The sequence below is a fragment of the Rhamphochromis sp. 'chilingali' genome, assembly GCF_963969265.1.
Source record: "Rhamphochromis sp. 'chilingali' genome assembly, chromosome: 14".
NCBI lineage: Eukaryota > Metazoa > Chordata > Actinopteri > Cichliformes > Cichlidae > Rhamphochromis > Rhamphochromis sp. 'chilingali'.
Genome location: NC_137941.1, coordinates 11,969,586 through 11,985,084, shown reverse-complemented (window position 1 = coordinate 11,985,084; position 15,499 = coordinate 11,969,586). Strand labels below are relative to the sequence as shown.

The 15,499-nt window shown below is 39.0% G+C and overlaps 1 protein-coding gene across 5 annotated transcripts in view; it reads left to right on the top strand.

The window, feature by feature from the left end:
• Nucleotides 1-15,499, top strand: part of epha3 (eph receptor A3) — a 95,891-nt gene that overhangs the window by 42,401 nt on the left and 37,991 nt on the right. For all 5 annotated transcript variants that reach the window (XM_080903017.1, XM_080903016.1, XM_080903014.1 and 2 more), the window contains exons 4-5: nucleotides 9,271-9,426; nucleotides 14,637-14,996. In XM_080903017.1, the coding sequence (XP_080759143.1) occupies nucleotides 9,271-9,426; nucleotides 14,637-14,996 (516 nt within the window). The remainder of the gene's footprint in view (nucleotides 1-9,270; nucleotides 9,427-14,636; nucleotides 14,997-15,499) is intronic.

Below are 15,499 nucleotides of genomic sequence, written 5' to 3'. Positions count from 1 at the left end.
AAAGTGTAGAAATTTCTTCATGGGATCATTAATATAAGACCTAGAATCCATCTGTTAAATGTACACACTTAGTAAGTACACACTTTTTATTATTTGCAGCGAGCAAACTCAGTGATGTAGCATGCAGTTAAATAAATGGTGCACTGACTATAACCTGTATCATAAACGTTTAAACAAGAATTGAATCCAGGTTTTGGGGGGACGCTCAGCACTTTAGCAAAAGTCAACCACTCAGAAATATTTTGAAAAGGTTTTCTAGAAACAAGCATTAACTATAAAGTAAAATGCCTATATTGTTTGGTAAATGCTCATAAAATGAGTACAAAGAGGTAAAAAAAAAAAGGGGGGGAGTAATTTGCTAATAACATTGTTACCCTAAGTTGTTCAACTGATATCTGTCCACTCATTTTCAGTAATTAGGGAAGGTGAAATCATTTGTGTCTTTGGAATGAGGTTAACCATAATTCATTGTTTATTGATATATAACAAGCATTTCCTTCCTTTAATGCTAGAGATGGAAAATTTAGTCCCCAGAGTCTATGTCTCTCACACTTTTATGCCTCGTAGTATGTGTGGCAGGTACAAATTAAAATCCTGAGCCAGTTGCAGAATAGAGACATCGGAAAAATTTTTCTTGGTAGAAAAACCAAAGTATATAGCAACGAAAAAAAAAAGGTGGTATATACTTTCTCCACTATCACTCCATCAAGTGCAAGGTTAAACTTCTGCCTCCTTACAGTCACATCACCCCTTTATTATTGAAATTAACATAACCTCACTGTGTGGGTGGGTGGGTGTGTAGGGGTGTGGGTGTGTGGGGGTACGTGTGTGTATGTTTCTGAAGTTTGTTCCGGCTGGTGTGCCGGTTGCCCTGGATTTTCTTACTGACCTGGCTAATCTCTGGAGTGTGGAGTGTGTAGGAAACAGTTATTGCATCCTTGATGGATACAGCAGGGAGTTGATCCATGCCTCTGCATGTGTGGGGTTAGTAGAGTCCTTGCCCTGTTTTGTCCCAGTTTATTGTCCTTCACAGCAGCTTTGCACACATACATACGCACACATGCTATTTTAATAAAAGTGCCCTTGTCAAATCAAATGCAATGTGGAGTAATGTGACTTAGAGTAGCTTTCATTGTATTTGCTAATAATAAAATGGAAAAAATAAATTAGCAAGACATTTTAAATTCCTGATGATGGGGAGATTTTTTTGACCTATGTAATTTGCGCAGATACAAACAACAAAAATGTGAAATTTACTATAAATATGAGATTCAAAACATGTCGTGTTTTCATCTCAGTGCTTTTCTGATTTAAAAATGCTACGCTGATTTCACCGTGTAGCATCTCAGTAAACAATATATTCTAATTGGCATCTGTTCTGTTGATTTTGATCATTTTCTCTCAAACTGAAGCTTTTGTGAATATGAAAGGGAGGGGGGGGGGAGCTTGAGTTTCCTCTTTTTATTAAATCAAGAAGATTAGACTGATATATGAAGGCCGATACTTGCTCCAATTAAAATCTAATATAGTGCAGTTAGCACACTGCTTGTTTTATGATTACATTACACTAATTAACATGATTTTAATTTGCTGGAATTAATGAAGTTTAATTTCAAAGGCTACATCTGGTGAATCTGCTTTTAGAAAACACAAAGAATGATCCGTTACTTCACATAAACCCTGTATCATATAATTTGCTTTTATATATATTTAAAACAAACACATATAGTATTTGGTTTGTTACTATGATGATGTGCCTTTGAGTATCTAACTTCAAAAATATATGCTTTTTTTGCTTGTGTATCAAAGTATCAGTAGTATAAACTGTCCTCCTCCTCTTCATCCTTTCTTCAACTCATCCTATCCTCCTCCTCCTCTTCCTCCTTTCATCCTCCTCTATTTCCTTTGGTCCTCCACTTACCCTTTCATCAGGCTGCTTTATTATGCAAATCATTGTTGGACCGCATCACTTAATTAAGCTTTACTATGCCAGTTTAATAATAATAATAATGGATACTTTATTGATCCCCATGGGGAAATTACTTGTTTTTCTCTGCATTTGACCCATTCACTCAGTGAAGCAGTGGGCAGCCCACTAAGCAGGCGCCCGGGGAGCAGTGTGTAGGGACGGTACCTTGCTCAGGGGTACCTCAGGGTAGCCGTTAAGTGGATTCGAACCGCCGACCTTCCGATCATGGGGCGACCACTTTACCTACTGAGCTATCCCTGCCCAGTTTGCGTGTGAAATCTAACACACATGTACAAAGCACACTCTCAGGCACAATAACACATACTCATCCTAACTTTTAAACAAACATTAAAGGAACTGGGAGGTTTAATGATTGGTATTCGGAGTCTGAAATCATGCTCACAAACACACAAGCGGTCCCTCTGTGCAGCAAAAGCACCTCTTTGAGTGAGTGCAGATAAAAAGACTTGAATAGCAGGGTTTTCCCAAGTCATTAGCCTGCAGTTAGTATCTATACTCCAATCTGGCCCTCCGCTGCTCACCTTGCAATGCCAACTGCTTCATTCCTATTGCTCCTAAAAGTGCTACTTATGAGATTGTGGTGGCAAAACTAAATAGCATGGTCTGAAACTGATGTAGCATGTATAGGTGCTCTTGACAGAGCTAGCTCATTAATTAATATTAGTGAGGAATTTGAACTTAGTCTTAATTAAATACAGCAATACCAAAGTTTTTCGATACAGATCGGTTTATTTACTGGTATTAAAAAGTAGCAAACAAAAAAATATATATTTATAGTTTAAATCTAGCAAAAAAAAGAAAGAAAAAATAAGAAACTGTAATAAACTTGTTGTCACTTCTACATCCCCTCTTCTTCTTGCAAGCTATGTGCAAACAAGTGACCCAAACAAAAACAGTAAAAGGATCAAAAAATATGACCCTGAAAGTTTAGAGTCTAATAAAACCCTTCTTGTTATTCAATTGGCTTCAGTAGCTTTCATCCCATTTACAAAAAAACAAAAAACAAACCTGAATTGGAGGCACTGTTAAAATGAATTCTTGCTCCTGACCTTCTGGAGGCTTGAAAATGCAGAGAATAACTTCTGCATTGGTCGACAATACTGACTACTGACATCTGAATATATTCTCACATGTCCCTGTAGTGATTAGCAGGGTAAATGACATGATAATTGAACATAAAGAGATAAAAATGTGTAGTGATTTGCCTTGAGACACAGCCTATCAATTCTGATGATTGTTTTCATTTATATTTCTGACAAAATTAATTTGGTTTATTGGGTTACAGAAATATTAACTTCAGCAAATTGTTTGCAATTCAGCGCACTGGATATCCATGTTACTCTGTATATCAGAATACTGAGTTATATATTCATAAATTAGTTTTTCTTACCTCAATAAGACTTTCTAGGGTATATTTTGCAGGTTTTTTTAAGGTAATAAAAATGGCAATATTAGTGTATTATAGCCGCTTATATCTAACATTTCATGCCAAACTGAAGTGCATTGAAAAAACTTAAGATGGGAGATCATAAAATAACAGCAAAACTGCACTTTGAATATTAAAAAAAAAACATGTGTATTTTTATGCGTTAGTCAACAGTTTGCTTAACATGTTTCTACATCAACCCCATTATTAGGAAGACAAAAAAATCCCACCAAAATATGCCACCCTTTCATAAAAGACTTTGACCTTTCTGAGATTTCTGTAACTTGTTACTGGTTCTGCCTGAAGCAGGATTTCATGGCAGGGGGCAAGATGTTTACTGTTGCCATGTCTCCAGTAACATTACAAGTGGCTCCGGATAAGACCGCCAGCCAAATGCCTAAGCTGTCAAAGTAAATAACTTTTCCATTTCAAAGAGAGCTATTCCAATTAAGGAAAGAAAGTTGGAGCAAAAGAATGAGAGGGAAAAGCCGCAGAAAAGAACTCAAGGAGGGAGTGCAAGATGAAGGGAAGCGGACATGGAGGGAAATGGAAGAGGAGGAGAGAAAGAGTGAAAGTCATTGCAATCTTATTGGAGTGAAAAAGAGAGGTGGTTTGGAAACAGGAAATCAATTGTTGGGCCTGCGTTTTGGTTTGGCTCTGTTTGCAGCTTGACTTAACCTTGAAGTGTGTGAATGGGAGAAAGCACTATGCTGGGATCAAGACTGAAGCATGATGCAATGATAGGGAGTCAAGGGCAGAGCACTTTCCCACTTTCCCACTGTAAATTGATTGTTGTAAATTGTATCAATTTGCAAGTTATCTTCAGGGGTTAAGACACTGATCATGTGACAAGTAACATTCTGAATGTCATCACATTTTGATAAAATTATCACAAGGTAGTTTAATAAAATGAGCTTAATATCTTTTAATAGTGTAGTGATTTGGATTTTCCCAGTTCTTTACCTTGTAGCTGAGTTTTGGCGACCTTTCACACACAGACTGCAGGTGCCACTTGAAAGCTGTATATCACAGATTTTCTACTTAAAAAAAAGGGAAACAGCATCAGCGTAACAGGATTTTTCTTCCCCTTGAGTTCCTTTAATGGAAGATGATAAAGACATTGAACGGAAGTCTTGTACGAAATGAGACCTTCCATCCTAAACAGCAGTCAAAGCATGTAGAATTGTTGAAGTACTGGACTGGACACCAAATTATAATAATGATCACTACTGGTAATGATCACTACTAGTAAAAAAAAATCAAGGAACTAGATCCACAATCCAAAGACATGTAGTTAGTGGGAATAGGTTAAATGGAAATTCTTAATTGCCCATAGGTGTGACTGTGGAAGTGAATGTGAGTGTGAATGGTTGTCTGTGTCTATGTGTTAGCCCTATGACAGACTGGTGACTTGTCTGGGGTGTAGCGGAAGTGGATGGATGGATGATGGCTAGACCATCTAGTACAGCAGTCCCCAACCTTTTTTCACGGACCAGTTTATGTCCGGCAATGTTTTCACGGACCGGCCTTGTGGATAAATACAACAAAATGAAACCAATGATCTAGCACTTATGCTAATTATTGGAAAGGAAGCCCCTTCTTGTTTGCAGTGGTCATGGATATGTTGATAAATGAGGTCAGGCAGGAGACTCCATGGACTGTGATGTTCGCAGACAACACTATGACCTGTAGTGAGTGTGAAGCGCAGGTGAAAGAGAACCTGAACAGGTGGAGGTATGCTCTGGAATGAAAGTCAGTAGAAGTAATGCAGAAAGCATGTGTTTGAATGAGATGAAGAGTGGTGTAACAGTGAAGATCCAAGAAGTAGAGGTATTAAATGTACAGAAGATGAGATTAGATACCCAATGTCAACCAAATTCAAAGCAATGGACAATACACAAGAAAGGTGAAGAAGAGAGTGGAATAGCTGGAGGTGAGTGTCAGAGGAAGTTTGTGTCAGAAGAACAGCTGCAAGAGTGAAAGGGAAGGTTTACAAGATAATAGTTAGATCTGCTGTGATGTACGGTTTGGAAATGATGGCTTTAACAAAAAGACAGGAGGCTAAATTGTAGGGTAGCTGAGTTAAAGATGTTAAGGTTTTCATTGGAAGAGACCGGGATGGAAAAAATTAGAAATGAACATGTCAGAGGCACAGCTCAGGTTAAGCATTTTGAGACAGAGTTAGACAGGAAAGGCTGAGATGATATATTCGACAAAGGATGCTGAAGATCTAGGCAGGACAAAAAGAGGAAGACCACAGAGAAGATTCATGGATTTAGTGAAGGAGGACATGCAGAGGGTTTGTATTACACAGGAGGATGCTAGGGATAGGGTGAGATGGAGGCAGATGATCCGCTGTGGCGACCCCTAAAGGGACCAGCTGAAACAAGAAGAGGAGTATTGATTGAGCAGAATGCATTCCCAGTTATTTTTCAACCACCATGTCATGTGGCTTCTGCAGCTGTGTATGTGTACACGTGTGTACTTCTGTGCGTGTATAACTGCTGTTTCAAAGTGTGTAAAAGGATTGTTCCATCTGCTGATATGTAGAAAGTAAAAAGACATCATGTTATACCTTTATGTGTGCGTGAGTATTTAAGACCATCAGTTGAACGGCTGTTTATATGGTTAAAGAAATGAGTACTTGTAGGAATAGTGACAGAGCCTTTGCACGCTATTGACTGCGAATAAATAAAAGATAATTAATGGTGGAAAACCTTCATATTTTTCTCTGAATGTCAGTGTAACACTTCCTGATTGGATGAGGAGTTAATCCCCTCGGTACAAATATGATTTTACCATCAGTCTCTTTTAGAGCGGCTTTTTATTCTGGCAGACCTATATTATCCGTTTCCAGCAGTTGTAAAAATATGGTTGTGGTCATGAAAAAAATCTGTACACTGACATATGAAAAATCTCATACTGTAAGTAGAGATTTTGTTCTCTAAGATCCTCTCGGTATCCAATAAGTTTCATAGATGTGTTGAAAAGTCTTCAGTGTTGACTCGCCAGAGTCATTTAGTATGCCCTGCAATGGACTGGCCACCTTTACACGCTATGCCCCGCCTCTGGCCCTGTGATGAATAGGATAATGACACTGTAGCAGTTAAGAAAATGGATAAATGGATGGAAGATGTGAAGTTCATTTAGTAGGTGCAGAGGTTAATAAAGCTACTCAGTAATTTAATTTTAGTTCCACAAATTTATGAAATTTATAAATGAGCTCAAGTACTTAAGATGTGTATTAATCTATAGCTGGAAATAGTCCAAGCTAATTTGCAATGCCTTATTGTGCGAGCAAGCTTTGCTAAAAAACAAAAACAAAAACATGTATATATATACATGCCTTTTTTTTTCTATTTCTAACATGTATGCAGGGGAAAAAACAACTTGATTTACATTCTCTGGCAATATCCATGCAAAACTCTAAGCTATGATATAAATGACTTGGAAAAAAATCTGCCACATGTGAAAAATAGCTTCTCCTATAAATATGCATGTGTCTGCATAAGTGATTTGTTTCTACCCTTGAGTGAAGTTGGTATAATACGGTACCTAAAAGAAAACAGATCTACTTGGACTTGAGCCCAGTGACTTAGCTGGCCAGTATATATGGTAAATGCATCTTTGTTTGGTGTTATCCAGTGGTGAATTGTTAGTGGCATACATACTCTATCAAAGTCTGCTCATGGCTAGACTAATCAGTCTCTCCCGCTAGTATGAGACTAATGCATTTTAACTCTTGCCTATTATCTATAATTCTCTTTTATATTCCACAATTCTGTTAACCCAGCAATTTCCTCTGCTTCTGTTATACGATTGGCTGTCAGGTGTAATTTCCTGGCGTGTCCTCCAATCAGGGTGGTCTGTTTTCTGTGTGTCAGCAAGTGTTGGGGTTGCTCTTCCATCAGTAGGATCATACTGGGGGTGTTTGAATCAGCTTCACATTATATTACTATCTCACACAAGCATGCATGTACCTTCTCTTACAGACTACCACATTGTGGAGGAGAGGTAGTATTTAGTGCAGCACAGGGACCTTGGTGTGGCAGTGTCAGTGATGGATATGGCAGTAGGATCAGCAGTCTTGGCTTTTGCAGAAGTGTGTTGTCCACCACTGGGATCTGTCAGATCTGTTCTGCTGAGCCCACGCATTCTGCTGGCTGGCTGCTATTGCTGCTAGCTATTTCTTTAATCGCTTGTGTGTGTGTGTGTGTGTGTGTGTGTGTGTGTGTGTGTGTGTGTGTGTGTGTGTGTGTGTGTGTGTGTGTGTGTGTGTGTGTGTGTGTGTGAGTGAGTGAGAGAGAGCGAGCGAGAGAGAGAGAGAGACAGAGCGCAAGCTTGTCTGAGTATGTGCACAACACTGGGTTTACAAGGAGCATATATTACAACTGCAATTGGTTATAAATCCAGCAGAAAATAAAAAGGTCATCAAATACACCTTAATGGCCATAAAATGACAAACACAGTAGCTGTTGGTTTAAACTTTTTCATAAAAAGTGAAAAATGCACAAAATAAACATTTAAACCTGATTACTTCCTTGCCTCGATCTTTCTGCACATGGACTCAGTCTTGGAATACATTATGCTCTTTTTTTCCTTCCAAACAAAGAAGACTTGCAAACTGATATTGTCCTCTGAGACCTTGTTTTTTTACTTTTAATTTATAAGCTGTAAGAGATGAAGAATTAAAAGCAGTACTACGCTAAACAGATGATAAATATCTGTCTTCAAAGAGCTGGTGAAACACATGCCTAAGAGATCCATCCATAAAAGCATGCCATAAAGACACACCTATGAGCTGCCATAAGTAAAAATCGTACTATATTAACATCATATTAGCACATCCCATCTAGACAGCTTATGCACACTTAGCTGAATTGATTTTATAATCACTTTGACTTTGACTTGGATATGTTTAAGAAAATGGATAGATGGATAGGACATTCATACAGTATTCCAATTCTAAGATATAAAATTTCTGCCATTTTTGTGGCAGGAACTGGAGGAATGGTTACAGGAGCTTGAATTTCCAGTTACTGTGGTTCGGCAGTGGAGATACCGCTCATGCTTGGAAATACAGTACTGTTGATGGTGAACTCTAAATGCAGTTGACCATCATGGAAAGAGACAGTTTGTATGCCTAAATGCTTTTTATCTCACTATAACTCTGGATAAGTTGACAGAGGTTTCAACCTTTGGTGGTGGGAGAAAAGGGGAGCACTGAATAAAGTAGAGTGGAACTAAATATGTAGAGAAAGGAAGAAGAACAGAAAAAACACAAGGGAAAGTCTTTTTTTTAATCTTCCCCCCTTGATCTTCCATCCTACACAGAAAAACAGACACACATACAGTCTACTTTCACATGCAATATACTTTACACAGGTAGAGTGTCACCCTACTTGCACAGATTGCAACAGATTAGTGGTGAGTAGGAGTTAAAAGAGCTGCTGAGTGCACATTTAATACCACAGATATTTAAAGAGAACATCCCTTTTATCTGAGGGGACAATCTGCATTATTCATGCTGTGCCCTCTGAGAGTTGAAGGGAGGAGGAAATAGATGCAAATACATTTCAGAGAATTATTGTTTTTACTAGCAGCCAATGGATTCCTGTTACATTAACAGGAGATATACATTCTGTCTCCTTCCAGCACTTTGTTGGTGTCAGTGTGTCTGTGTGTTTGTGTGTGTGTGAGAGACAAAGAGAGTGCATTAAACATGTCCAATCTTTCATTTTTTGACTTGCAATTGTTGAAGGTGCTCTGAAGAAGAATGCAGCTATTACACAGCTGCCGATGTGCTGGTTCAGCGCGATGCTCATGTATCTGTCTGTGTTGTTTTTGTTTTCAGCGTGCAGGGCAGGCTTCTACAAATCTACTCTCGGGAATATGGAGTGCTCAAAGTGTCCACCTCATAGTTTCTCTCACCATGAGGGGTCTCTTCACTGTGGCTGTGAGAAAAACTACTTCCGTGCTGAGGGAGATCCTGCTTCTATGGCCTGTACTCGTAAGTGTGCATTTTCCCCCAGTGTAAATAGCACTAACATTTCCTGGTGAGCTATCACATAGTGAGTCAGTGAGTCTCATATGTTGCAGTTTGTATTTTGTGTCACTAATATAAAGGTTTCCAGACATTTTAAACAACTTATTGTTTTGCAGTCGTCCATGTTTGCCCATGAAAATAAACACCTTCAGCACAACATTGGAATTCCAGAGATAACACACTGGGAAAACAGTGAATAAGTGGACACAGGAAGATAAAAATCCCTCATTTTTTTAAAAGGTCACATTTTCTACCACCTTTTGCACTTCCTGTGTGAATCTGTTTGCCTCCATCTCATGCAAATGGATTGCAGATGCAGACGACTCCTGCAAGTATTCAAAAATGCATTCTCTCTAAACCAATAAATCACTGCATTCCCTGATGTCAGATTATTGATACATCCGTTACTAACGGGGCTAGGAAGAAAAAAAAAACTGTGTGGGGAATGGTGGAAAATATAACGCCCGCAGCCGCAGACAGAATGCTAATTATAACGACAATCACAGCAGGTCCCTGTTGTGATTATCTCAACATCATCTTGTCAACTACGCAAATTTCATCTCATTGGGACAAACTGAGCAACGCTAGAGCTGAAAATGAATAGATAAGTTGTTAGGAGATAATAATCGTGATTATCTCAGGAGAGGTCTTTTACTGTTAGCGGTGTGATAAAGGTTGTTTCAAGCTGACTTTGGAAATTTGTTGGCAAGAAAATTTCAAAGGTCAGAGGGAAGGTTGAAGAAAAGGAGAAAATGTTTCTATTTTGTTCTTCATTCAGTACAGGGAGTGCAGAATTATTAGGCAAGTTGTATTTTTGAGGAATAATTTTATTATTGAACAACAACCATGTTCTCAATGAACCCAAAAAACTCATTAATATCAAAGCTGAATGTTTGTGGAAGTAGTTTTTAGTTTGTTTTTAGTTTTAGCTATTTTAGGGGGATATCTGTGTGTGCAGGTGACTATTACTGTGCATAATTATTAGGCAACTTAACAAAAAACAAATATATACCCATTTCAATTATTTAATTTTTACCATCCATCCATCCATTCGCTTATCCTTTTCAGGGTCGCAGGGGGCGCTGGAGCCTATCCCAGCTGTCATAGGGCGAGAGGCAGGGTACACCCTGGACAGGTCGCCAGTCTGTCGCAGGGCTAACACATAGGGACAGACAACCATTCACACTCACATTCACACCTAGTGGCAATTTGGATTATCCAATTAACCTATCCCCACAAGTTGCATGTCTTTGGACGGTGGGAGGAAGCCGGAGTACCCGGAGAGAACCCACGCAAACACGGGGAGAACATGCAAACTCCACACAGAAAGACCCCGGCCTGATGGTGGAATTGAACTCAGGACCTTCTTGCTGTGCGGCAACTGTGCTAACCACCGTGCCACCGTGCTGCCAGTGAAATTTTTACCTTACCAAGGCCCCACAAGCTCATCTTTGATGATACCAGCCCAAACCAGTACCCCACCTCCACCTTGCTGGCGTCTGAGTCGGACTGGAGCTCTCTGCCCTTTACCAATCCAGCCACGGGCCCATCCATCTGGCCCAAGACTCACTCTCATTTCATCAGTCCATAAAACCTTAGAAAAATCAGTCTTGAGATATTTCTTGGCCCAGTCTTGACGTTTCAGCTTGTGTGTCTTGTTCAGTGGTGGTCGTCTTTCAGCCTTTCTTACCTTGGCCATGTCTCTGAGTATTGCACACCTTGTGCTTTTGGGCACTCCAGTGATGTTGCAGCTCTGAAATATGGCCAAACTGGTGGCAAGTGGCATCTTGGCAGCTGCACGCTTGACTTTTCTCAGTTCATGGGCAGTTTGGTTTTTCCACACGCTTCTTGCGACCCTGTTGACTATTTTGAATGAAACGCTTGATTGTTCGATGATCACGCTTCAGAAGCTTTGCAATTTTGAGACTGCTGCATCCCTCTGCAAGATATCTCACTATTTTTGACTTTTCTGAGCCTGTCAAGTCCTTCTTTTGACCCATTTTGCCAAAGGAAAGGACGTTGCCTAATAATTATGCACACCTGATATAGGGTGTTGATGTCATTAGACCACACCCCTTCTCATTACAGAGATGCACATCACCTAATATGCTTAATTGGTAGTAGGCTTTCGAGCCTATACAGCTTGGAGTAAGACAACATGCATGAAGAGGATGATGTGGACAAAATACTCATTTGCCTAATAATTCTGCGCTCCCTGTATGAATCATTGCATTATTGCTATTATTAAAATGTAACACATGTCGCACAGTACCACTTACATATGACGTTAAAAAATTATAGTATGTTGCTGTTCATCTTGACTTGACTTTTCCACAACCGTATTGTAATGTTGACCGACTAATAATTAGAGATTAGGGCCACTTTTTCCTGCTTTAGCTGACCACTTCACACATTAGGGTTAGGCGCTTTGCACATGATCATGACCGTGCCATTGCCGATGACCGATAGCATTGCTGCAGGGCAGCAGAGGAAGTTAAACTGCACAATTATGGTAGCACCGTTCATGACACACAAAGTGTGGCCCACATGTAAAAGGCGCAGAGGTCAGAGCTGACCATAATTAGACAGATAGCAGCTGAACAGCTAAAACTGTATTAATTCATCACATTTTCTGGCTTGTTACTTTTTTAAATTAGACCTATAGTATAGCTGTCCTACAGTTCTTTTTTTTGTTTGTTTGTTTAGGCGTTAAATATTTCATCTGTCTTCCCTTCGGTCTTCACCATGCGCTGCATACACACTGTGGAGAAAAAAAAAGTTAACAAGATAAGCCAGCATCTGCAAATGAAAGTCACATAATGGGGTTTTAAAAATCCATCCAGCAGTCAAAAGTATCTTCTTCTGTTTTCTCTCACTTGATGCTGATGATGGATTAGTGTAGCTGCTCCACGCGCATTAACTTCAAAGCATACAGAATTCTGGGTGTAAACTTGTGTTTGCACGCCGCTGCATGCCCAGACATGTCTTTCTTACAAATATTGCTTATATGTGAAGGTGCTATTTGAAGTTTATTATGAACCTTATAATAATGATATTGATTTCATGCACCAATTGGTAAATGAAATAAAATTCACCTTGAGTTATGAGCTATTGCGCTTACTTCGATCATTGTTGATCCACGACATCGTCGCTCATCAGCACAACCCTATCACACAGCACAGTTGCAGACAGGCAGGTACGCAGCCCCTCTCCTTGCTAGCAGGTAAGGTAGCTGACCTTCAGAACAATGAACAACACTGAGGGATTTGGAGAGGTCACTGATGCTCCCGTTTATACATCACGGAAGCATTAAATAGCACATGATAACGTTTGTCATTTAACTAAGGCGTTTACTGGCTAGCTACTATATATATAATAAAACAATAATGTTAATGGCGCAGCCCAGCGCATCTGTAACATTAATAAACAGTGTTAGTTTAGTAGGATAACAAACTAATTTGTGTTCAAAAGCAGAGGCACCACTGTTACTGTATTTGTGGATAACTCTGAGTATTGATCTGAGTATTTGAGTATTGAGTATTTTCATGGGTGTTAATTCTGAGTTTGAAGTTCTAAGTTGCAGTACATGTAGTACACAGCAAAAATGTACATTGCTGAAAGTAAAATGAGTTAACTGACTTCTTGGAGGAATTTAATTTTCAATGACGAATCCAAACTGTTAAAGTTAAAGAAAATATAAGTGACTGAAACTTCTTCCACAGTAGTTTTGCACCTTTAGCTTTAACACATTGTGTTTGGTTTCACGTGCCAGTCAAGATGTGTTCAATCATTTTGACTTTTACTTTAGCTTCCCTGTATGCATGTGCATACAAGCAGTGCAGTGCATATACATGTATGCACATATGGGTAAAGCTAAGCTGAAATGCAGACTCAAAACTCTGATGTGGTCAGTGGATGTTATGTTAGTTGTACATTTTTTTACTGATGTTTCAGACCTTTTTTTTTTACCACTTAGATATTTAAATGACTGACTTTTAGAAACTTCTTGTGTGCAACTGTATTTAGAGTTAAAAAGTTTGAATCATGTAACTTGACATGTAATTTCACATGTCTTTCAAAGTTAGATTCATGAGACTTGCAGTTATCAGAACTTCTTTGCAGCCAAATCGTGTGTGTATTTTTCTTTTGATTTCTCTGGCTCAAGCACATAAATATCTGCGATGCAGATAACTGAGACAGCCACTACGCATAGTTTGGGAGTGAAGTAAATTCAGCAAAACAAACTAAACAAAGCGTTTTATCTCAAGACACAATCCAGTAAGCCCATTTGAATCTTTTTTTTCCTTCCTCTGCCTTCTCAGTTTCCCCCACTGAGCTATTTGGCAGTTTTGCTATGTCCCCCATGTAATTAGTCATAGTTTTTCATATGAGTATCTGGAAATCTGTTTGTAATAAGACAGATTTTATGTTAGTCTGAGTGAGTCAGACTCACTTGCTCCGACTGTGCCATGCTCCTCTTATTTCTTACGGAATTTGAAAGTGAGATGTAAACACATACATACTGTAGTAGATTCACCTATTTACATTAACATAACCCTAGTATTACGACAACTCATTCACTGTATAGCACTCATAGTAAGAATTTTCTTCCATGAAGATGTCCAAGTAGGCAAATAATGCATTGTGAAATATATATATATATATATATATATATATATATATATATATATATATATATATATATATTTTTTTTTTTTTTTTTTTTTGCCTTTTTGTGAATTGTCTTCCTTATGAAAGAAAAAGGAAAAACTTTGGGAAATTTAAGGAAGAATAAACACCAAATCCAGCTATAAATGGGTGATTTTTCACAACCCTGCTCCAATTCTCAAAGAGAAAGACATAACAGCAAAGAAGTAAAATGACCATATAGTTAGAGTTAAAGTTCATGTTACATGTTCTGTGTACTACACTTAGCATATGACTTTGCTGTTAAATGTAATTCAGTTTAATGCCAGTCTACTGACTGATGTTAATATTGCTTTTCGTCTGTTATGCTGCTGCATTTTCCTTTCTTTGTGTTCTTTCCTTTCAATCTGCCTTTTTATACTATACTAATCAGTTTTTGTGTGTTTTTTATACTACTAAGCGTTCTGTCCTTCTGTAAATCCAGTGACCTGCCTCTCGATCTCACCTCATCTCCTTCTGTCTACCAGGACCTCCTTCAGCTCCCCGGAACGTAATCTCTTCCATCAATGAGACTTCTGTTATCCTGGAATGGAGCTGGCCTGAGGACACCGGAGGGCGCAGGGATATCACCTTCACTGTCCTTTGCAAACGTTGCCGTGCTGTTGCTGCTAATGGCAGCAGCAGTGGGACCCAGCGCTGTGAACCTTGCCGGAGCAATGTTCGCTTCCTGCCAAGAGCCATGGGACTGCACAACACCACAGTGACGGTTGGCGACTTGTTAGCCCACACTAACTACACATTTGAGATTGAAGCACAGAACGGTGTGTCATCGCTGGCACCAAAGATGAGACAGTACGCTGCCGTCACCATCACCACCAACCAAGCGGGTGAGATGTCATGATGTATGGGTGGCTAGCTAAAGATATGAGCTGAGACGATTGACTATACACAATAACAGCAATACTTTTGAACCATTTTGGATATTGATTGAAAGTTGTCTGCGTATAATCAATAAAAAAGATAGATCACTGATGTAAAAAACATAGGCCCATTCTCCAACAACAAAGAAAAAATAGCCTCTGGCAGATCTTAGGTTAAGCAGGTTGGTCATCTCATGCAGGTTGCAAGATTTTGCTTATCTCTATTTTTAGCTGGTCTGAGGACTGGGAACTATGGAGTGGCTGATTCATGCATGAAGAAAAGTGCATTTAATACAAGTGTATTATATGTGTAATAACAAGTACTGTGTGTAAATAAAAAAAATAGCTACCATGTTGATAACATACACAAGCTTCTCCTCCTCCTCCCCCTGTGCTTCTGAATATTCTGATAAAATAATACCCTAGCCTATGGTTTATATACCTCAAACATATGTACTACAACCATCAAC